The sequence below is a fragment of the Drosophila bipectinata genome, chromosome 3L (assembly GCF_030179905.1).
Source record: "Drosophila bipectinata strain 14024-0381.07 chromosome 3L, DbipHiC1v2, whole genome shotgun sequence".
NCBI lineage: Eukaryota > Metazoa > Arthropoda > Insecta > Diptera > Drosophilidae > Drosophila > Drosophila bipectinata.
Genome location: NC_091738.1, coordinates 368913 through 393790, shown reverse-complemented (window position 1 = coordinate 393790; position 24878 = coordinate 368913). Strand labels below are relative to the sequence as shown.

The 24878-nt window shown below is 48.7% G+C and overlaps 1 protein-coding gene across 2 annotated transcripts in view; it reads right to left on the bottom strand.

Annotated features, from left to right (window-relative positions):
- The window catches only part of Hipk (Homeodomain interacting protein kinase), a 30279-nt gene that overhangs the window by 1856 nt on the left and 3545 nt on the right, over window positions 1-24878 (bottom strand). The window contains exons 2-8 of one of the 2 annotated variants that reach the window (XM_017254101.3): window positions 23447-24006; window positions 2711-2946; window positions 2334-2654; window positions 1520-2271; window positions 866-1459; window positions 580-809; window positions 3-464 (exon numbers count right to left, since the gene is read on the bottom strand). In XM_017254101.3, the coding sequence (XP_017109590.2) occupies window positions 3-464; window positions 580-809; window positions 866-1459; window positions 1520-2271; window positions 2334-2654; window positions 2711-2946; window positions 23447-23762 (2911 nt within the window). In that variant the 5' untranslated portion in view covers window positions 23763-24006. Of the gene's footprint in view, window positions 1-2; window positions 465-579; window positions 810-865; window positions 1460-1519; window positions 2272-2333; window positions 2655-2710; window positions 2947-3408; window positions 3625-23446; window positions 24007-24878 lie in introns of those variants that run through there. The other variant, XM_070279759.1, reaches the window with a different exon arrangement.

The window sequence follows — 24878 nt, the reverse complement described above, 5'->3', positions numbered from 1 at the left end:
ACCATAATTGATCTGCTGCTGCGGCTGTGCCTGCTGCGCGTGCTGCGGCTGGTGGGCGCTGCTCCTGCTGCAGGACGAGGAGCTGGGCGCGTGCTGCAGCAGGCTGCTGCTCGTCTGCGACTGGGCGTGGGCCCGCTGCTTCACCACCGGCGCCTGGGCTCCTCCGCCGACTCCCTCGCCGCCCTCATCCTCGCTGTCGGAGATCGTGATCACGGCCGTCGGCGAGGGCGTGTCGTGGATGGTGATCGTCGGCTGCTTCACGTGCTGTTGCTGCGATCCCTGCGGGTGCGGCTGTGCGTGCGGATGCTGCTGGTGGGCATGAGCCGGCGGCTGCTGGTAAGCAGCTCCTCCACTGGCGTTGCAGTTGCTTGCGATGTGATGCCCCGATGAGGCGGTGTACGGCTGGGCATGAGCCACAGGAGCGTGATGATGGTGCGATCCCGAAGAACTGGCGTTCACAATGTCTGCAACGGAATAATGTTATAATGTTAGTCCCTTTGTCGACAAAACAGAGTATATTGATGGAAAATTTAAATCGAGAGAAGGATTGGCCTAATGTGGTATTCCATTTGCACTCACTGCTTGCGGAGGCGGCCGAGGAGGCCACCACCGATCCCGCGCTGGCGCTGTAGCCACCACCGTTTCCGTAGTTGCAGTTGTGGTGCGTGTGGTACTGGGGCGAGACGTGGGCGGTGCGCTGGTACCGCTGCTGGTGCGGCGGAGAGCTCTCCTTCACCCGCTTCTTGACCGGCGAGAGCTGCTGGTGCTCTTTCTTCTCGTGCCGCGGCACGCGATAAGAGTTGCCCTTGCTGCAAGAACAGGATTAGAAGTGGAATCCCAACAGGGTTACTTGCGGAAAACTCACGCTAGATGATGAGCCGGCGACTCCTTCTTGAGATCGTTGCGAGGCAAGTTGAGGTGGTGCTTGGGATAGATCTCCTCCACGTTAAAGAGCGGCGTCGAGTCCACTATGAGCGAGTGAGCCGGCGCCTGTTGGGGCCACGACGGGACCAGGGCCATCTGCCGGCCGGTTTGCGGCCAGGCCACCCCGCTAGCCTGCACTCGGTTGGTCAACAGCATCCTCTGGCCCGACGTGGGCTCCACCATGGAAACTGGTACGGGTACATTCACGTACTGCTGCGGCGGCACCTGCAACGGCGGCTGCATCGTTGCACTGCCGACCACCACATGCTTGGTGGGACTGGGCATCGCCTGATAGCTAGGCGGGCACAAGATGTTCGAGACCAGCTGGTGCTGGAAGCTGTCCGTCCGCGCCTGCGGGTACTGCCGGGCCACGCTGCGTCCGTTGTAGATCTGGTAGAGGCCCTCGTAGGCCAGGGGGCGGCCGTCGCGGACCAGACGCTGCACCTGGCTGGTCAACTGGTTGTTGATCGTGAAGGTCATGTTCTCGGTGCTCGAGGGCACGAAGTTTGTCACCAAAGTGGACGCCGGCTGGACTCTGTGGGGTGAAACAAGATAGCTTTACAAGTGCCATAGAAGCTTTTATGAAAGTACTCACGTATGGAAGTCCCCACGTCGGCACACCTCCATCATCTGCACAGAGGCCTTGACGTTGTTGCAGTAAACGTAGTCCACCAGGTGGGTGAGACGCGTAAACGAGTGGTTCAGTGCCTCGGCGGGCGTAAGCCTCCGCTCCTGGTCGATGGTCAGCATCCGCTTCAGGAGGTCAATGAACTCCCGCCGATCTGTCTTTTCGGCCAGCAGCTGCCCGCCCTCCAGGTCTGTGGGCACGTTCACCTGGCCAATGTCGTCCAGGCAGTTGAAGATGTACTTGCGCGCCTCCTTGCTCTTCGTGTTCGTCTCCGCCTCGTGCTCCTCAGTGGTCTTGAGGCGCCAGAAAGGGTACGTGGAGTCCACGTCGCGGTAGAAGAACTTTGAGGTCTTCGAGGCGCTGTTCAGCATGTGCTCTGTCGGCAGGCCCTGGGTCTGCGAGATGTATCGGATCTGGTCGAACTCGGAGCTGCCTGGGTACAGGGGCCAGCCGAGGAAGAGCTCCGCCACCACACAGCCCAGCGACCACATATCGATGGCCTCGCAAAAGGGCAGTCCCAGGATGATTTCCGGAGCGCGGTAGTACCGCGACTGCAGGTATGTGTTGCACACCGTCTTGCTGACATGTGAGGCGCTTCCGAAGTCGATCACCTTCACGCGGTAGGGTTGGCGCACTGGGTCCACCAGCATGATGTTCTCCGGCTTCAGATCGGCGTGGATCAGGCCCAGTTGCTTCAGCTTCAACAGGGCGGTCAGTACCTGGGGGAGATTGGAGGAAGATCATGAGAGTTTGCGTTAAGGGATTGGGGATTCCAGCTTACCTGCTCCAGAATGGGCCTTATGTACTTGAGGGGGAGTGGCGAGAACTTGTTCTGCTTGAGGAAGTCGTACAGATTCTGCTCCAGCATCTCGAAGACCAGACACGTGTGGTTCTTGTGCTGGAAGCACTCGAAGGCCCGCACAAAGTTAAACTCATCCGCGTTCTCCTGGCTCAGGCGCGAGAGGATCGAGACTTCGATCTGGCCCTGGCGCGCGTACGAGGGATGGTTCTTCAGGATCTTGATGGCCACGATCTCGGAGGTGCCGCGCTTCCAGCACTTGACCACCTGGCCGAATGTGCCGCGTCCCAGAAACTCCAGCACCTGAAAAACGGAGAAGGTTACAAACAGATCCCCTTTGGAGGCACAATGTTACCCACCTCATACTCCGCCGAGAGGGAGTAGAGCACCTCGTGCTGGACCAACTGGTAGTCGCCATCCGCCCCGCTGCTGGACCTCTTGCTGGGGGGCTGCGTGTTGGCATGACCCCCCGAGGTGGCGACCTTTGTGTGTGCCGTTTTGAGGCTGCTGTTGGTCCCTGATCCCGACCCGGATCCGGCGACTGCTGGAGGGCCGTGGCTGTAGGTGTAGGAGTCCCCGCACCCGCAATCGCAGTCTGAAAAGAAGGATCGACAGAACATTAGTAAAGAATGAAGAAAAGGGATTGGGAACAGGGAGTACCTCTCCTGAGCAATCGTTTTATAACTAGGGATATCATTGTGGAGGGGTTTCTTCCGCTTTTCCTAGAAAGGTGGATAATTTCCTGCTAGCTCGCTACCTGGTCGTTGAATGGAGACTGAACACCGTTCCCTGTTTTCATTCCGGGCCAGAGATATAGCTAGCCTGGCTAATATACGTACACGGGACAGAGCCCCCGACTCTATAGAGAACAGTGCACCCATCAGCATTTGCGACTTGTCAACGCCCCCAACAAAGCAGGAACCGAGAGCCCCAGAAGCACCGAAACATTAAAAGAAAGCCATTGGACAACAATAACGCGGAGATAACCGAAACGACCGAGTGACGTGGTGTGGAGGTGGATGGGTGACTACATGGAAGGAGGAAGCCAAACACATACCGGATCCAAAGTGGAAGCTGCATTGAGGAATCTGGTAGCCAGCGAGCTTAACAATGAACATCTTTCAATAATTGCTATACTTAAAGTTGCTTTAAAGCCCTATATGAACACTATATCTAAGTATTCAGTTCGCGGGCTGCTCGTTTATCCTTCGTTCAACACAAGAGCTCGACAAGAACTCAAAAAAATAAACGATCTTACTTTTTACAGATGAAGTGGCTTCAGAAAGGTTACTTTTGCCAAACGGCAGTCTGAGTTTTTCGTTTGAGAGCGTTTCCAGAGCATCCTCTTCTCCCAAACACATGTCCGGATTCCCTGGAAGCATCTGCTCCCCCACCCGCCAGCCGGGCAACTAAATATAGAAGCAGTTAAGTAGCCGAGGCTCCTAACAAGCTTCCGAATTCCCTCGAACGGGAGGGGCCGGTCGCCTAGGCAGCGCCTCCACGTATTCGTCGCATAACTTAATTAATATACTGCGTCAAAGGACATTTGATATGAAAGGCATCGCGGGGCACAAAAATAGCCCTGGGTGGGGCGGCCGCCCACGCACTCCGGCCCAATTACACGGCAGTGGCTTCCCGGGAGTCCTGCCGTGAGCGGCTGGCCCGGGAAGGCCAAAACCGGACATCGGCGGAGGGAAGGGTAACGCAATCAAAGCCCAAATTAAGGACACACGCGATGGCCCGAAAGTGGGGCGGAGAGAGGGCCTGCGGAGGCCAGCAGCAGAAATTGAAATGGAAACTAAATGCAATAAATTATGCAAAATGGAGCCGCAGAAAAATAAAATGTTAAACTCAAAGTTGGAAACCGAAATTGAAATGGAAAGGCGAGCTGAGCGGCCGATGGAGGTCACCCCGAAGGCGAGTCGAGCGGCCAGCCAGCGAAGGTCAAATCGAAGGTTGCCCGGACTGCGAATTCTGCTGGGGCTCGGTCCTGGCAAGGACTTCTTGCACAACGCTCACGTGGCCCAGCAGCCAGCAGCCAGTCCTTCGTAACAGCTTCCTTCGGCAGCAACAAGTCACCGCACTTGGAGTAACGACTTCAAATGGCCTGCAGATTTTAAAGGAGTCTTCAGAACTACTTGCCACAATCCCAGTACTTGCATCTGCGCCTTCCTCTTGCCCCCAATAGCTATAGCTGGTTATACAACCACTGGTGGCCGGAAAAAAATGAAATAAAACCGATTTGTTTACGCAAATCTCGGCAGCAACAACAGAAATGTAGAAACCCGGAGAAGCAGCGCCAAGTTGCAACGTGACGCAGTTTTAGCAAACAAAACGAATCTGCTGCCTGCGGTTACTATTTGTGTTTTGTTTTCGCCCCCACCAGCCCCATCCCCATCCCCATCCCCAGACCCAGGCCGACTTTTTGCAATTTCTGTGTCTGTTGCATAAAAGATTCAGCCGACTGTGAACCAGGAGAGGCGGATGGGGCGGCTCGGGGGTGCATGAACCTAAAAGGGGGCGTCACGTCGCTCTGACTGATTGGGTTGGCGGGCGGAGGCGACTGGCATGATGCATCGGATCAGCTCCCAGAGGCTCGCAATCGATTCGGACGCCTAGATTTCATTTTCCGTTTGATTCGATATAAAAAATGGAATTTCAAAGAGCTTTTAGGATGGGTCCCTCGGGAGCCACTTGGCTTTGGGGAGGGGAAGTCCTCTAGCCAGTGTTCCCATTACACATTCTGCTATCGCCCACCCGATAGGTGTTATCGGTTAGTGGCCGATCGCCCAACCAGTCGGCCCTTTCCGTAGAGTTCTGTAGAATGCCCAACAACTGGAAGACTGAATCCCCAACAATAGATCTTAAATATTCACAAATTATATCCATCATTATATCAATCTCATTACGCAACAGAGGCTGTAATTACGGGGCACGTGTTGTAATTGCTGAATTTTCGATTTCAACATACAAGTGGGGGTTGTGCAACATCCAGAGGCAGGTATTTGGAATAAGTGGATGGGATTAGTCACAAAATGAGTCAGAATCTGTACCTTTGTTGGGAGAAAGTTTGGAGAACCTTCCCCTTAGTTATATTACACGACTATGGTTAACCCTTTTATGTCCAACAAACCAAAATGCAAATTCGGCTCCCGAGACTCGAGCTGGTGTTTCACTTTTGGGGAAATGCAGCCCAGAAACCTTTGCAGCGGAAGTTAGACAAAGCGAAAAATGAACATAATTATGTGGCAGCGAGAAACTCAAAATAAATTATTTACAAAACGGAAGCGGAAAGGCGCTAAATGAAAAGCACAAAAGGAGGGAGGAAAAGCGGCCGAAAACAATAACAACCAGAAAGGCGGGTGGGGTGGGATGGAGTGGGGTGGAGGGGGTAGGCCATGTTGAATCAACAGGTTAGTTGGCTTGGACCCAACTCGCCTGAACTCCGGCTTTGGTCCGGGTACGGGTACGGGTCCGAGGTCTTTTGCTGCCAATGTTGGCTGGTATTGTTGCCGCAGTGCGTTTGCCGCATATTAAATGCGCTGATTAATCGGCGAAAACATCGAGCAAGGGAGGGGAAGGGCGAGGGAGAGGAAGGAGCAAAACGGGGACAACACTGGCCGGGGGCTGGGAGCTGGAGGGAAGGCGGATGGAGCTATCACTCAACAAAAAGGAAAATAGGTGATTAATTATATTAAATATTAAGGAAAAGTGAAGATATTCTTTCAAGACTTCTTAAACAATATACCCATTATTTCCAGTGTATACCCCAGTATAAAGACCAACTGGAAAAGGGGCCGGGGGAGGTGTGGACGGGGCTGTATAAATACTTGTCGCCGCAATGAGAGCAATGCACGGGCAAGCATTTCCACTTGTCAACGCACCTGACGATGTCAGCCAGCAACAACAACAACAACAACGACTGCAGCGAGCAACAACAAAGGCAGCACCTACAAAAACACGAATCTGATGTGCACACACTGACACACACCAAGCAGACACACACACACCAACGAAACGGGTTCCAGAGCGACGGCAGGCAGCAGCAAAACGACAACATTGTAGCCGGCGACCTCTGCCTGGCCACCCCACCCCACCCCCTCGCTCGCCCAACGACTGCAATCAGAACGTGCGAGAACAACGGAGAAAGTTTGCGATGAAATTCAAGAAGAAGAGCGCGAGAGAAGAAAGCGGCGTACGAGGGAGCGGGACGGCTAGAGCAATTACCAGAAGCTTTCGTGTTGCTGCTGCTTCTTCTTCTTTTTCTGGCCGTCATAATTAAAGATGTTGCTGATGCACTGAGAGAAAATACTGAGTACTTTACCATATATTCGGTAGAATGCATACCATAAGTGAGAATGAAGCTTAAACTTAAGTACTTATTTCTTAAAATATTTTGTATGATATCTAACCCCTCTAACGTTCTGGCGTTGCATATTTCATGGCCTGTGTTGCACATTCAACACCCGACGCCGGCACGGCAGCATTAGCATGCACAGCCACTGGCGCGCCAAAAGAAACTCCACCAGCTGAGATACTGCCAAAAATGGCACTCGGGCCACAAATTGCAGCAGTATGTGGCAAGCAGAGGGGGAGCTGCCGCCTTTCTAAAAACGAGGCATGAAAAACAAGCCACTTGCAGCAGAAACATGGTTCCAGACGCCAGCTTTCACAACAGAACCCTCCTCCAAGACACCGCAACCCAAAATCTATGAAAGAACTGAAAGGAAGGGGAAAATTTATTCATAAAACTCATATCTGGCGCCGTCTCCACCTGCTCCTCCGTCGCCGCCGTTGCATCCTGGATAGCCTCCCGCTCCACCTCTACCTCCTGCTCCGCCGTTGCCTCCAGGCCCTGCGCCTCCACCGCCGCCACCTCCGCCTCCGCACCTGTTGGCGCCTCCCGGAGTTCCACTATGCCCAGGCCGTCCATCCGGAGACCACACATATACCGGAGCTACCACCGGAATAACCCAGCCGTTAGGATCTATCGGTATACGAACATGGCCTCCATGACCTCCGAGACCGCCTCGCCCATCTTTCCCGCCACCACTGCCTTCTGGCACAGGTTTTCCAGGTGATCCAGGCATTCCGGGCCTGCCAGCTGATCCTCCGGCTCCGCCAGATCCGTAGTGTCTCGGAATCTGTACTCTGAGCTCGACCGGAAAGCCGTAGTCCACCGACTCCACGTCCCTGAAGAAAGCCATGGCCGAGGTCAGCAGCACCCAGCCCGTCACCTTCATTGTTGCTTTCGGAAAGAATACTGAAGCTTCTCCAGGCATATCCTATCCTATTAGGGCGGAGAATCAAGAATCCGAAGCGAATGCATTCGGAGCAAGTACTTATGATACTTAAGGTCTGAGAATCGGAACGGAATCACTTCAGTGGCAGCGGTAGACCTGGTGGTTTAAGCCTCCCAATCGGAGTTACAAATCTTAATCCTGGCTTATCAGAGAGAAATTATCAGAGAGAGATCTCCAAGTCCAAGATTACTCGCTTCCTGAGCTACTGGCTCATCATAAGTGTTCAGGTTCAGCCACTTGCTGGATATCTGGCACTATCTGGTGGTGGGACAGGTTCTCAAGGCGATCTAACAAATCGATCGCTAATACCGGCTTAGCCGCGATAATGGTGAGCGATGACTAAGCAGCGCATTAGCCATTAGGTGGCATGCAACATGTTGCCGAGAAACGCCATTTGCATGCCCGTTTCGCAAAATGGCAATCGGAAGTTCGGATTTTCACATTTTCCACGCTCCGCCAAATGGAAAATGCAATAAATCAAACGCGGCGGCAACAACACCAACGCTCGAGTGCTTTTCTTGTTTAGAGTCGTCGGTACAAAATAAAAGTTGCTACTTTTGTGCCTCCCCCTCCCCCGACTGAGCCCACGGTGTGCATTTTGATTTGTGTGCCTCTGCAGCCTGGCAACAATATGGCTAAAATAAGCAACGGCCGGTGGCAACAATGGCGATAAACGGAGGGCTAAATGGGGGATAGCCTACCTTCAAATACCCTTCACAAAAGATTACTTTTTGTTTTTAGTTGCTTGTGTAAATGGGTGTAGTTTGATAGTGTAGTACGAGGATGGCAGTAGTTTCAGATTTGAAATACTGGAAATAAAATATAATACCTTATACCTTTTCTACCAAAAACTTCTATAATTACTATAGAATGTAGTTTTAACAATGAATTATATTATTTTTATTTGTAGGAATAAGAAAGTTTCACAGTGAAATAACCACAATGACCAAGTTCTATAAGATACTATTGTAAGTCTTTAGTGTAATGTTGGGTCTTTTCATAAGAAGAAGTAGAAAAAGTATCAGAAGGAAATACCCATAATGACACCTTTATGTTAACCTTTTTTATCCAAAACAGCTTTGAGTTAAGGATCTGGCGGATATTATTTTAAGATAGAAGTTGGGACAGAACAAGTTCTCGATTAAAAAAAAACACCCACAATGGGAGTGGGCTGTAGGGTATCTGAAAGTCACCTGCTAAGTCTGATATTAGAGTTATTGCACTTGTTGTTGTTGCTTTAATTGTTTCTCTACTTCTGACTTTGTTGTTGTTTTATTTGATACTCTTGTTGTTGTTGTTTTTGTTGCTGTTTTCATTTGTGTAATTGCATTGCACACTTGATTGCATTCAAGAGACGCTGCCACTGAGGCGTCGGCTGAGGCAGTGCAGTCTCAGTCGCAGTCGTCAGCAATGACGCCAATAAGCCAGTAACAGCAACAACTACAACAGCTCAATAAAAGCAACAATTCCAGCAAAAACAATTGAAATCCACTCCGCCCACCGCCCCCTGGAGATCGCCCCCTCCTCCCTCCTTCCACAATTCATATCGGAATTCAGCATTTCTCTCATTGGGGAACCACTGAGCTGATTTCGCATTGTTGTTGTTGTTGTTGTTGGTTACTGCTCGCCAGTCGCCTCGGGTTTCTTCTGATAGAGTGGCTAGTGGCTGTTGCATTGTTGCGGCCGCTGGGCTGGGGCAGCAACCGAACAAGATTCAATTACAGAAACACAGAAAGAAGGCCTTTAAAGAGTGGTTGGGTTTTCCGCTGCCTCCCAACAACAACCAGCCACATTGGAGAGATTTCCATTCCAATTGAAATTCAAACGGCGCGGATCTGCGGCAGCATGCTTTTCGAGAGTTTTCCAGGCAGAAACCAAGCGGCAAAATAAATAAGCTAAAAAGAGCAGCCTCATTCTGTCACCCACACCGCCTCCAACAGTTCGATACACAGAGATTGTATGAAGAGAGCTTTGAAATATCATACTTATTTTAAAAAGCAGGAATATTGTAGGGAATGCGTGATAGGAGCTATTACTACACTGATCCGACCCAAAAAACCCCCAAGGATCGGCTTTTAATATCATATACAAGCTCTATCCCAACCTATCTGGTAGGGCATACAAGATTCGTCTTCCCCCAGGGCTTGCTTTTCTTTCCTTCTCTACAGAGCTTGTGGAACGCATGTGGACTGGTTGGATCTGTGAAAGCTCTCGGGAGGCTGAATGGACTGTAACAGTCACTGGCGGGTGGCATCCACCCACTTTTCCGCCCCCTGCCGCCCACTCGAAGAAACCTCTGCTATGAACGCTCTTCTGATCTCCTTTCTTGGCTGCTTTTCGGTTAAATGTAGCATGCAGTTGACAAGACGACAGCGACAGCGCGGCAGCAACAAAATCATCGCAAATTAAATGTAATTCGTGGCAAAAGAAACCGAATGTGAAAAAGAAATGGCCAACCACGCCGACGAAAATAATACGAAATTAAAGGGAAACTTGCTCAGCATTCGGTGAAAGTCTGCTCTTTATAGATTAAGATCAGCCTTTGAAATGCGACAAACCGAATTGGCAAATTGCACAAAACCCCAAATTGGACGATGAATGAGTGCCTATTTACAAGAAGAATACAAGAAGAAAGAAATTCATACTCATTATAGGATTTTACAAATTCGAAAAAGATTGCCAAGCACTATAATAATAAAACTATTCAACAGATATTTCAGTTATTATTCACCCGATTCATAAGCGACGGACCTACTAATCTTATATGGTCTGCAAAGGGGAATATTGGGAATACAAAAACTTAAAAAATATGTCGATATCGGCCAACAAGCCAAAATCATACAAAAATTGTAAGAAAATGTTGGTGCCAGGATACGTTTCGATGAAAAAAGATTCTACTGGGTTCTATTCAATCGAGAAGGTATAACACTCACAGATCTGTAAAGTAGAAGCCAAGTTATACACATTTTTCCTCCCCGAAATTAAAGAAGTATATCTGTGACTTTAAAATTTTTATTTTTTGGCCAAAACCATAGCTTTTGAGGCACTTTTTGAGGTATATCTTTACTATCTGGCAACCGATCGCAAAACGGAATACCACTTATGAATCAGAGCTCTAATGCGCTTCAGTCTGCGTTAAAATATTCAAAAAATGAGATAAAAAAAATTTTAACATTTTTTTCGCCAAAGTCATGAGGGTACCCCTTGGAAAAATTTTAAAAAATTTTTCAAAATTATGTTGCAAGATTTTGATAGAAAAAGATGGTACTTGGTTTTCTGAAAGCGGGAAGGTATATCATTTGTGGATCTGAAAAGTATTGGCCGAGTTATACACATCTTTTCATTACGAAATAGAAGAATTGGAACTATGATTTTAGTATTTTTTTTATTTTGCTAAAATCTAACATTTTGATGTATTTGTTAAGGTATATCTTCAATATATACATATATGTACTGTATATACATATTTAAAATATACCTTTTTAATAAATATACCTTAAAACCATTTACGAATCAGAGCTCTAGTCCCCTTCGATCTGCAATGCAGAACCAAACCAGAATCAGTTTGTACAAATTTGGTAAGTATTAGCCAAGTTATAGCCAAAAATGACAGTTTCAAGAAGAGACATTATAAAGGTTCTTTCATCTCATACCCCTAAAAGCTGAAGTATTTCCCCCAGCCGCTTGCCTCGTTCTGGTGGCTCCAACATTCCTCTGTTTTTCCATCACATAGAATCGCATAGAACCCACTGCAATTAAGAATTCTGCATTTTCTCGTTTTGTTGGCGCTCTCCACGTCCATGTGGCCAGGCAGCGAGACGACTTTGTATTACAAAAGTAAACAAAAATGTTGACGACCGTTTAAAGGTCGCTGGGGCTGGTGTGTTTTTAGTCTGGGGCCATAGAACGACAACTACAGTGGCAGCAACTAACAAAAACAACAGAAACATAAACAGCAGCGCACATAACTCTCGCAGCGGCAGCGACGCCGGCGGAGGCTTTGGCGTCGGCGTCCTTCAAGCGGCCATTAGAAGCGTAACGAAGCCGGCGCTGCAATCGGCAGAGACGCCAACTGCAATGACCTAAAGTAACCCAATGGAGAACAGAAGGAGAACTAAGTGGAGGCCAGAGAGTAGAGTTGCATAATGCAGGAGCGGATTGGGGTGGTAAGTGGTCTGTCAGGTGAGGTGGGACTGGAAGGTGGGTGGATATTCGGGGTAGGGACTTCGGGACAAGCCATCTTCTAGAGAAGATCAGAAGCAAGCGCTGCCTGGCAACCAGTTAGCCAGATCGCGGGCACAGGTGACTGCACTTCATCATACTCCAGAGTATTTTCATCCGAGTGGCGCCCAGCCGAGCGTACCGGCTCCGATTGAGGTCACCTCCCCACTCGGGGAGGAGCGGCGGGGGCTGGAGTTCATGCCAGATGATAGGAGACCACGGCTGCATGGCTGAGAGGCTGCGAGGCGGAGTGGCGGCTGCAGCCTCTAGACGCGACAAGAATGCAAAAACAACAACAACAACCAACCATAAATAGCACCAGCTACCCAGTCCTCTGCCGTCTCTTTCTGCGCTGCCCTCCGTCTCCATCTCCATCTCCGTCTCCGGCGTCGTGCGTCAAGTCCTCATCGTCATAATCGGGAGAACTGGAACAACGACACTTGCCGAGTCAGAAGAGTCAGCGCCAACAGCTGGAAAACATTGTGAGGCGGGCAGTTGCTGATAACACTCCTCCTCCCCCTCGGGGATCCCAGCTAGGGGCCTCGCACCAGGAGCTTGTGTGGAGTGACTGGAGGCATCAATCAATATCAGTTTAATACCTCGCCAGCCCTTTCTGTGAAAATATTGTGGGTTTTCAATTTCAGGTTCCCCCTCCCCCCGCACAGGCGAACCTCGTTAACAAAAGTATCAGATTTTTGCAGCGGCCTGGGCCTCGCTCGGGCCCAAAGTTCAGGCTAATCCCACAGTCGGGGTTCCCAGCAGACCCAGAAGCCCGCTCCCAAATTTCGGGTTTCAATGTAATTTAAATGCAAATCCGAGACGGGCCTCGGAGTGGGGGGCAGGAGGAGCAGCTGAAAGCGAGACTCGCAGGAAAATGAAGCGAAAAAGGGAAAGCGTGTCAGTTCGATTCCGAGCAGCAGCGAAAATGAAGCAAAATTAGCAAAACGAGTCGAGGGGGTCGGACGAACGAAAGGAAAATCCAGACTAGTACCAGTGGCAGTATTAGTGGTAGTGGCAGTAGTGGCAGTGGCAGTGGCAGTAGTGGCAGTGGCAGTAGTGGCAGCAACACTACAGCATGCCTTGCCGTAAATTAGAAATGAAATCAACGAAAATCGCAGCAGGCCGCAGCCGAAATAAAAGCAAAAGCAGACCGACTGCAGGCAGGCGAGAGATGAAAACACAACTTTAAGATTATTGATTCGCATTCCATCGATTGGGGCTCGCTGCGTCTGTATCTGCCGCCTCGGCCGCCGGTCCCTGCCCCTGCCAGTCTGGCGGTGTCTAGTCCCACAATCGAAATCGCATTTGCGAGAAAAATAAAGAAAAAGCGCAGACTTTGTCCCCGACATGGGGCCAGAATCTCGGTCAGATGTGGCAAGAATCTGCGAGCAATGGAGCTCACATTTCTGGTTTCCAAGTCTGTTTATTTTCAGAATTTTCAGCTAATTAAGAAACTAAATGAATATCAAATATTTGACCAATTAAATGGGGCATTATCCCCCTTAGGGAGCTACTCTGGGTGCAGTGTCATCCGATTTTACAAAGTCATTTCATTTCAGAATAATAACAAAAAATAATAACCATAAAATATATGGTATAAGCTCCTATAGCCCTACAATCAGACTAAGAATTAATTAAACAAATTAATAACAAATATTTAACTAATTATCCTTTCAAGATCTGGGTATATTAAATCATTAGAATATATTATTCTTAAAATAATAATAATAATAATAATAATTAACCCCTATACCCGCCCTGATAAGCCGAGTTCAGGCCTTCTATATGTGTTTTCGCGGCTGTGAATGATTTGCCGGACGGGGAGATAACATTTGTCAGTGGAAAGCCTTCCACTCCGAAGCTATCAGCCGCGGAGGGATTGCGGACTACTCCTCCTCCGCCCCGTCGGGTAGGAAAGTTTTAGGAATTCCACTGGCAGTCGTGCATGTAGAGGCACTCCGCCTGCTGCGAGTGAGTTATGGGTTGTCGGTTATGGGTCGGGAGGGCGACACTTGAGTGATGAATTATTCGCCATCCCGCCCCCACATACCTGCGGGTGCATGTGCAGTAGCCTCGCTCTAGTCGGGGAAAATAATCCAATTCCAATTGGGTGGGTCTGCACTCTGTTTGTGTTTGGAATTATAAAATATGGATCAATCGATGCAATATGCAATATGAATTATGGCCATAACAACGGCAGTCGCTCGACGGGCTGGCGTGTTCTAGTTAATGTAATTGATACGCCCATTTTGCATTGGAATTTTTAATCCAAAGCAGGAATATCTTTGGCAAGAGTCCACACAACAAAGGTTGTGGGGGCTGGGGGCTGGGGGGATGAGACCATCTCAGCAACAAGACGAGCGGCCACACGTCGTATGCGCAATAAAAACACAAAATATTACTCATACGCCGTGGCGGGCGCATAAAACGCACGAAATGTGTTTCATTTCAGGCAACAGCCATAAAGTCGAGGCCCGAGAAGAAGAGTGCTTCGCGGAAGAACGGGAACCAGCTCGGAGCGAGAACAATAGGCCACATTTAGTGTTATGAGCCGCAGAAACGCAAGAACAGGTTCAAAGACCCGAAAGGAAGCCACTGCCGAAGATCCCCCGGTTGGGGAGAACCACCGCCCACCTACAGAAGGGGCGTGAGCCCGAAAATAGTTCGCCGGAAATGGAAACTCCGGGTCTGGAGCCAGAAGTTCGAACGGAATTATAAGCATGTGGCATGACAGGAAGGAGTGCTGGGAACGTCTTGCAAAAATAGTAATATATATATGTTCCAGAGGAGGTGGGAGGAGGGGGCGCTGAGTGGCCGGCAACAAGGCCCATAAAAAAGGAAAATTGTTCATAAATTAACATAGAAATGAGAGCAAAGCACTGGCACTACCCTGGAACTTCAGACGAAAACCAAAATGGCAAAAAATGTGCCAAGAACGAGAGCTCTCATAATTGCCAATTCGCAGAAAGGCCAGACAACACAGGACTCTCCGAAATGGAAAGCCGGGAAAGCGGGAAAACCGGGGAAAGGGCGGAAAACCCAAACAGAAACAGAGCGAAACACACAAACCTCTGTGTTTGTTTTTGGGGCGAGCTCCCGATGACATTGGGCTAGGTTAAGGGTAAGGGTGATCTGGGCACACGTATGGGCGGGGTGGGGGAGTCACTATTGGGGGTGGTGCTGCTGACATCATTGGTCTATAATCCGTTTTCGGGGGTGGCCCAGCCAGCGCCAAATGGCAGTCACTTTATGCTGCAACATTTCACCGAACGAATGGCCAATGACTAATACGGAGGAGGGGCGAGTTGGCCACCAGCCCCAAGAGGGGAAATCCAGCTAGAGCCGAGAACACTCTTCCACGAAGTCAAGGGCACACATTCCCCCTTACTTACGAGTTACTAATAAAAATGTAATCCAAGTATTTTCCCCGAAAATAAATAGTGATTAGGTCTAGTTTCCAGTTTCTTCATAATTTATATTAGACTCTCTGGCTTGCAGAGAGACGGCCTGCCTGCCCGTAAGCCCACTATGGCAGATGAGTCACTGATTAAGTAAGCCCCTTCCTTAAGGGGCAGGGTATGCAAGCTGCGAGCAAACAAACCCATGGCGCTATGACTCAGAGACGCAGCCAAGTACAGCGCCAGGGGCGTAGTTGCAGGCGGCGGAGGGGGCCGAGAGACGCGCGAGTGGGCTGCTGGAGAAGTTTGGCGCCGCCGTCCGCTGGATGTGGTCGCGAATGTGGATGTGGGCTGACAGTTGGCAGTAGTTGGCAACTTGCCCCTCGCGCCGCCCCTCTGGCCAATAGAGAAGGAGACGGGGAGAGCCAGCCGCTCTCCTCGACAAGGCTATTACCATAATTCATCACTCAAATCAGTACTAATTCAATAAATTATGCAAAAGGCTAAAAATTAAATTAATAAATTGTACAAAATGCATAATTAATGTTTGAGCTGGTCGTGGCGTCGTTAATTACGTTTCTGCAATTATTAATCAAAGCCAGGCGAGGCTCTCACTAATGGAGTGCTTTAAGCCAGTTTAGTGAGTCCAGCTGGCTAGTCACTTGAGTTATGGCCCAAGGAAGCCCGGGTTTTACTAACGACCTTCATTATCAGCGAGTATCACCCGCCTTTCTAGCAATTAAGTATATCTGTTTAGATTGCAAAGCGGTAAGAAGGGCAATCGAAATACTATCTCACAGATAGATAGATAGATAGATAGATAGATACACTTGCGAAGCTACAACAATTGCCCTATTCAGCGGTCGGAGGCTTCAACGCCTTGGCGCCGCAGCAGCAGAGGGCAGAAATAAACCGCCAGTGTGTGCAACGGCCAAAAAAAGAACCGTTACACAAAAAGTGGCAAGCAGAAGAATATTTTCGACTTAATTGCCGGCCAGAAGAGCGAACCGAAAGCAGCCCAGACAACGACAACGGTCACCTTCCCCCCTCCCACCAAACACCCTAAACGGGTGGGCGTGGCCCGCCTGTCAGATCTCATTTTAAATATTTAAATTTTTGTGTAATAAGCGGGGAGAAGTGTGTGTGTACACACTGGCATGTGCCTCGGGGAGGAACAAGAGCCACCTCAACAGTGTTGCCCAACTGCACATTTTCCGAAGGCCTCGTCCTTTTTCTTATCTGAACTTTATGGACGAGTTTACTAGTGGGGTTGGGGGGGAGCTCTGGTTCTTATTTGTGATATAAGAGCTGCCAACATCAACACGGTCCCCACAAGAGAACTGCAACTGCCGCCAATATTTTTATTTTTCAGATTTTTCCTTGAAACGCACAGTTTTCTGAGAGAGCTTACACTGCGTATACTTGATTTTTGCAATCTATATGCTGTGTATAGCTTGTAGAAACAGCCAAGACCCCGACTAAGCCAGTCTATAAAGCACATCCGATTACATGGAAGCGAAATCGATAAATTAGAAGCCGAGTGGAAGGTTTCAGGCTTGTTTTTTCCACAAAAGCAGCCTTGGGTGCTAAGCAAATTTGTCTAATCTGAATGTATCTGGCGGTATCTCTCCACATCCGCATATCAGCCAAGAACAGAGTGCTTCTATTTGTCCAGGCACAAAAAATAAAAAACACAAATAGAGACCCGAAATATAATTTAAAAACTAAAACTCTGGTCGGGCTGGGTACGATACGCCCCAGCACTCGAGGCAAGCAACAACAATTAGAGCCAGCGAGCAAAACAGTTGGAAACTTGTTTTGGCTCCAAAACGCAGCCAAAGGTATAAATATAGCAACCAATACAACTGGCAGCTATAGCGGGCACACAACGCCAACAAAACCCCCATTAGTCATCCAATCTAGCCCCGAAGCAGCAGCACTCGCCGCCATCTACACACCTGTAACCTGTAGAAAGCGAAAATGACAACAATAACAACTAGATAGTTCGATAAGCGGAACAAATGTGCAGGTGGGGGGAGCAGTAGCTGGGGTTTGCGAATTAATCGACCAGTATAGTGGTTCCTCAGTAAACTATCCAGAAACTATACTGAGCTTTATCCTAAACCGAATACTCTTTAAAGACATGGCCAGAAATCAGTCAGTATCTGGGAAAGTATTCCTTGTAGGCTATGCTATCTTCATCTATCCTTTCCCTACCCTGGTCCCTATCACTGGTCCCTATCACTGGTCCCTATCTCTGGTCCCTATCCTTGTCAACCATTTTGTTTATCCACTTCCACTGCGCGGAAAGGATTTTAATAGAAACTTCTCTGCAGGGCGTCCCAGCATGCAAATGGAATTAGCAGAAAGCGACGAGAGGGGCAGGATGGGGGTCTGAATGGGCGACAGTACACTCGGAGAAACTACAGAGAGCAGATACACTTTCGGGGTTAATCGAATATCTATAAAAACTTCCTTTTTCAAAGTGTAATTGAACCGAAAACCCTGGCTGGACGAATGGAGAACATAGAGGCACGTGCTGTGGTTGACCTCCGCTCCTCCTGCCAGCCAGGACGAAAGTGTATCCATGCGAGGGTGTAACCCAAGTCGCCTGGTGATGGCGCAGCCTTTCAACGCCCGCGCACATTTTCTTGTTTTCGCCGCCGCTTCCCAATTGACTTTCTATAATTGCGTTTAATGTGTTGTGACGGAGGCACGGAGGCAGAATAAATAGCAGAGCAGAGGCACCTCGGCCATGGCGGCCAACCAATTGCAGCGCTTTAGCCGTCCGACCGGTGGATGAGCTCGTGGCCAAGTCCGAGAGTGCTATTTCGGGCGGGTTTCTGCATTTTTGTTGTCACTCTTTGGGGCATCTGCTAGATGCCGACTAGCAAAAGATATTATTTAATTTGGTTTAGAGGCAGGGAGGTGCACCTTCTAGCAGTAGGGTGGGAGAAGCAGTCTTTAGGTCCCACTGTACCCCACCTGAGGCTACTTTCGTTTCTCCATTCCGCTGCTCAAATGCCCTTCTAATCCGGCTCTTCCTGCCCTGCTTTGCGTAATCCCCTACAATGTTGGTAAACATAGAAGCCGGAGGGAGGGAGGCCAGTGGGGTGTCCTGCTTACACAATGTATAGGAAGAGTCCTATAACGCGGCGACAGTTCTGAGAAATTTCATTACATGATTGATCGGAACTCGACACTGATATGGATGCCCACAAGGCAGTCTGGAGTGTTGATTTAAAGTTTAATTCAATTCCCGAAAGAGAGGCCTCTTGTATGTCGAATTTCCTTTCCCAGAACCTGACTCTCTTGCCTCCCTCGTGGGCAGGGATGGGGCTTCCTTCACCGAGGCCTACTGTACCTCCCCGACTGTATGTTTTCCACGTTCTCCGTTGATATCTTCTTCCCTTTTTAATTTTGATGCAGTTTTCGTTTCAACAAAGGGGGAGAGGAGGCTTGGTGGGCGGGGCATCTGTCCATTAACACTTGTTAACCCAATTTAGACTCAATTTCCATAGACGACATCGCACGTAACTGTGAATGTATCTGCACGCCGTCGCTCCCCGTATCTGTGTATGGCTGTATCTTTGTATCTGCTGGAACACAATTGGAGTAAAAGGCCCTGCATTGTCACACGAGCCGACGCACACACGCACACCCTGCAACAATAGCAGCACAGCCGCCAGAGGGGCAGACCGACAGGCCGACAGACCGACAGACAGCCAGCCGGGCAATAAAACAAGTGACGCAGCCATTGACAGCCGCAGCCGCAGCCCCAGTCGCTCCGAAAAACAACAATCACCTCAAGGTTTACCGCTCGACGACTCGAAACGGGGCACGCTGAGCGGGGCTCAGGGCGGGGTGGGGGCTCCGGCCAGCCCGCGTTGGCGAATTTTCTTCGGCTGCTTCTCAGCGTTTCTTGTTTTTTGAAGTATTTTTGGTTATAATTTGGGGCTGACCTCCATTGCTGCCGTTCCTCAAAGCCATCCACTGCCTCTGCCAAAGCCTCCAACTCCGAGAAGAGGGGCCTTGAAAGTACCTTGTACCTTGTCTTCCCTGAAGAGCATCTGGCAGTCGGCTAGGGGCTACCTCCTCGGGCCTCACTTGTTTTTCGGGGCCTGCAAACTCAATTAAAGCTGCCAACTTTGCGGCAAACAAGTTCTCGGCCCGAAACTGGTCCGATTTCTCAAAGCAACTGCTCTCCGGTGATCTTTGGAGCTCCGAGACTTCAAAACAACCCAAAACCGAAACAGAGTCGAAGCCACAAGTACTCACAGTCTTTAGAAAGCAATGCGACTGCGAGCGAAATCGGCTATCTACAAAAGTTCAATTCTCCCTGGGACTTTTCGGTTATTATATTCGGGTTATATTCGGATGTGTTGGAACTCACCTTCCCTGCAGCGAGATGGTAATAAAAAGCCAATTAAAATGGCCAATAACTACAATAGCCAATCAATTAATTGAGGCTCTAATGGTGGAATCGTGGGGAGAATCGGTTAGGGTCTCTGCTGAATGCGACTCGGCCTCGCCTCCACTGACCCTATCCGTCATGTATCCATCACACCACGCAACCGACAGCGCCAGAAGCCAAATCTTGGCATGTCAGCAATAGTTGGGGAAAAGCTGGGCAAATATTCCACAAATAAAGATAATTTCTCGCTATCTGGCTTATATGAGCCCTCCCTCACTCCCGTTTGGCTTAATTGAAATGTTTGTTGTGGCCGACTCGGGCCTTGGTATCCGCCAGATACAGACACGGCCATCACGGGCAGCTGTCGCTTCCACTAGCTTCCAGAGCGCCACTTCCCAGGTCCACTCCGACCTTTCGCGGATCTTTGGGGCTCTATCCGGACCCCGTTTGGATCGTCGGAATAAAATATTCGCCTCCGTTCGGGGCTATGACTATATTCATGGATTCGCTCGATGGGCCACTTAACTATTCCGCCACCGAGCCCCAATCGGAATCCCAATTCTGTTTACCAGTTTCTGCGCTCGGAATTCCGTTGTATCTGCACTTCGGAGTCTACGTGCTGTCTTGCATGGAAATTCATTTACATTTCCCCACCGTGCCCCGTCTTTACCCCCCGTTCAAAATATATATTTTTCGGCGGACTGGCAAACGGAATCAACAATGGAAAATCATTTTAAACATTTCTCGGGCTAATGAATTGGAATCTTGGAGCAGTTTCCTGGGGGGCTAGGCAGTCTTGAGAAAAATATTATTTTGAAAACTAGACAGCCTGCTATATAAGCTATATGCTGAAAAAATATCCATTGGGAAGTCGGCGAGGGGGAAGACTCCCTCTGAGTGACATGTCAGCTCTGCCATTTCGCTGACCCACCCACCCACTCTCTTCGGGCTTCTTGGTGCGTGGGCTGCTAGGATGTTTGCTTTGAAAAACCTTCGCTGTTTTTTGTTTTTTGCCTTTTGGGGCAAAAGGAGGACCAAGCCACACACACAGAGACGCCGCCATTAACGTATCACATAACAAGTAGCAGAAGCTGGCCAGGAAGAGGGAGATGGAGAGGGCCAAGAAACGGGGAGTCGTCTGCCTTTAATGAGAGATGCACGCGTGTACCATTTTTCCCTTTTGGGAGTTCGTTCTGGCACGTTTCTCCGGCATGTGGAACCTGTTCTGGGAAGCCAGACGGCCTCAGCGGTGGAACCTGTTCGGGGATTGTTCCCAATCCAGATCTAGGTAACTTTAACTCACGGGTGCTACCGGTATTCTTTAAATCGCATCGTTACCTAAATTGGGTTGAAGGAGAAGGAGTCCTTGTAGCTTTAAGGTGTCTAGACTCGCGACCCTGTCTTCCCAAATAAATGTATTTCAAAGGGTTATATCTGGAGATATCTAACTATTCTACCTTTCAGCTGCCTTATGAAATGTTTTGAAAGCTGAAATCCAACCCAAAACAAACTCTAGCTCAGGATAGGAGACCAAGCCAGACCAATCCCAGGAGCACGATGGTGTGTATCTGCAAGAGCTGGGAGAAATTTCAAGAAAATAAAAGACAAGAACGCCTACACAGTCTGGCGGGGAAACAGGCCGAGAAACATGGAGGGGCAGGGAGGCGGGGAATAGGAGACTGACTGGGTTGGGTTGCACGGCTGTCTAAGCTCCTTTCACCCACTCGGGGAGCGATCCCTGGGATGGGGGGCTCTCCGGGGCTAGGGCACACAGAGAGCTCGAGTTATTAGCGGCCGGCGGAGATTTATGGGCGAAAGTACAACCAAAAATGCAACAAAGTAAGCGGAAACTTGAGGCACTGAGATACTGAGGCACTGATCGGCAGAGAGATGTTGAGGAAACGAGATACTTGGCGAGAAGAAACCGCAAAGGAAGTCGAGAATGCGGAGCGAGAAGGTAATTAGGCCGGAATGGGAAGGGAATCCAGGCCGGGAGAAGAAAGCTGGCACAGTACACACTACCCTATCCAACACCTACAAGTACTATCCCTTAGTGGGGACAGTTGCAGTGATATGGTCTGGAATTATTAGGTCTGGAATTAATTTGCAAGCGAGGGCTGCGATTAGATTGTGGGAACATGTATGTAGCTGGCCAGCGCCAGCCGGAAAATCCAGAACAATTCAGAGAATCCACACGGGGCTATCGCGGCCCGGCTGTTGGGGCTTGGCATTGTATCCCGGCGCTATCTCGGCCCGAAAACTCAAACAAACCAGAAGACGGGTCTTATCAGAGCCCCGCGGAAGAGCAGGGGGACTATCTCGATAGCCAGCCAAACACGACCAAACCACAGCCCGATAAACAGCTCGCGGAAATTGGGAGAAAAATAAAATCGCCAAAAATAAAAGCAAAAATACGAAAAGGCAACAAAATGGAAAAATATTCCAGCCACATGCTGATGACGACAGCGACAGCGACCGAGAACGAGAACGAGAAGGAGAATGAGAACCTCACAAGAAATAACAACAAAATGGGTATTTTTATAAGTCGCAATAAGCGAAAAATAAATAAACCGAAGAAATAGAGACAGAGAGAGAGGCGGAGAGGGGGAGGAGACTTAGATTGGGAGACAATTGGGGTGGTAATTGCGTCCGCTGGAATTTTCAATGAGCTTGGGAAGCGGCGAGGTGGCCGTGTATCTGTGAGATACACTTCTCCGAGGTGTATCTGACGATAACTCATAATGGCAATAAAAAACAGGCAGCCATGGTCGGGGGCTTCTGGTCCTTCGAGACAGGTTCTCCGATGTTCGAGCATGCAAACCTCATCGAAGGAACTGTGGAGAGCCAGGACCTAGTCTGGGGAGAGTCCTCCCCAACCCAAGAGACAGAAACCCAAACACAAACAATCAACAAAGCCAGAAACAGTGACAAACCATGTGAATTATCGCTTTCCAACGCTCTTCCCGTGCGAAAAGTTGCCATGGCGTCTATTGTGATTATCAACAATGAAGGTGGGAGAGGGGTAAGGGGGCTGGGAAGGGGATAAAGCCGCCACACGGCGATAAGAGCCCAAGGAGCGGAATTATGGCACGGCAACCAATAATAATAAATATTGCGCCTATGCAGTAATAACAACATTCATTCGCCAGCGCGTGTGTGATAACGATAACTCAAGACACTGAGCGATTGTCACGACAATCGATATTTGTAATCACAATGTCCAGTGGAGTAATGTGTGCTAAGTAGTTCAGAAACTGTTCTAGTGATTTGTCATTAAATAACGGAAAATATTCAAGAAATCCAATAGATTCTTTAAGAAGTGAGCTTTCATCTTTAAAATATGTAAATATGTACATATATGTATCTCCCCGATCTTAGACAAGATGTTACTATGTCAGATGGAATATTTTGTACTAAATAGAATGGAGAATTAACTAGAGAAATCCTTTAGAAATCAATGTACAATCACCCATATTTAATCCCCCAGATAGACAAGATTCCTAAAACTCAGGTAGAATAATATTTACAAACAGTAAGGAGCTACATAGATAGACCTTGATAGATAGTCCAACTTTAGTCTATAGATCTCTGAATTAAGAGAAAGAAGAGTCTTAAAAGAGGGCTATACAAATCCAATTCTTTATTTTATTCATTGAATAATTATTTTTCTAGTTCTTATGTTTAATTCTATCTAATCTGATTATTGAAACTTAAAAAAGTGATTTTAATTTAAAGAATTATTTAGTTTCTGAAACTCACCTGTTTGACGTTTTCTTTTGCTTGTTGCTGTTGCTGCTACTGCTGATTCTGCTGCTGTTGTTGCCGATGTTGCAGTTGCAAGTTGCTGATGCTGCTGCGTCCCGTCCCCAATAGCCGTTACCGTTAGACCGCAGCCGAAGCCAGCTTTGCGACTGCCGTAGAAGGACTTGTCTGCAGCCCCTGGGCCAGAAGTCGGGCAGAAGCCAAAGCCCGACTCTGATGCTGAAGCTGGAGAAGATCCAGCGGCTCCTCCCCCGGCGGCGAACGCGGCGTAGTCAACAAAATCGGAAGCTCTCGGCTGGCAGGACGTTTTCATTGGCGCATGCTATCCCGTTCTGGCGTCTCTGCTGTCTCGCTTGCCAAAAAGTGGCTCAGTGATCTCGCATCTGGGCTCCGGCTCGGCTAGTTATGTATCTTTTGTACAAAATATTGCAATCTACTTGCGATTTCCGTTAACTTTTCAATTTTGTTTCAATTTTTTTAAAATTAATTCGAAGGATTTATTTACAATTATAGATACTTCCGGGACAAATACGATTTATACCAAATTAAAAGAGAATCTGCAAGAGATGGAGAAGATACAGTCAGTAAGGTGGGTTTATAAGTATCTTACAGATACACGCACTCGTGGGATATTTCGCAAAAGGTGGAATATAATTATAGAAATGTTTAAGATTCTTGATTGAAGGCCCCTCCTAGGCCTCTAAGGCCTTTCTACCTGGCTCGCGAATAGAACTACGCAGAAAGCGTCGAAAACAAGATAGGAGGTCGAGAACGAAAACAAACTTCGAGCCGAAAAAAGCAAACAAAACAGAGAACAAAATCTTTATCGAGATTACGCACTTCTGGCCCCAACACACATCCACCCATACCCATACCCCCCGCCCATACCATCCACACTCTTCTACGCACTTTGCTGAAAATTCTACGAAGCCGAAATCGAGCCTAATTGGCGACTTTCGTTACAAAACCCAGGCCATAAAAAAGAAACTCGGGCCTAAAATTACCAACAACAACAATAAAAACAACAACAACAAATGATGAAAGAAAACAAGAAGCCGGTTCCCGAGGTGCGGTGGGACGTGGTAGGGCGGACGAGTTGCTGAATGGGTTTCGGTTGGCAGCTGCTGGTGGTTGTGGATCGAAGGGAGGTACTTGGAGGCCTTTACAGATACTTTCGTTGGAGAACTTTTCATCCCGAAATCGATGGATGTATCGATGGATGAAGTATAGCTTATTACTTCTAATACCACTCTCCCTAAAGGTCTGTGATATCGAACACCATTTGAAAGAAAAAGACTTCAAACTTCTTGAAAAAAAGGGAAGAAATACAAGTAAGGAAGGTGCCTCTACCCGGAAGCTTGGTAACCAACAGATCTGTATCTGCTTATAGAGGACTTGCGGATACAGATACTCTGTTTATAAACTTTCC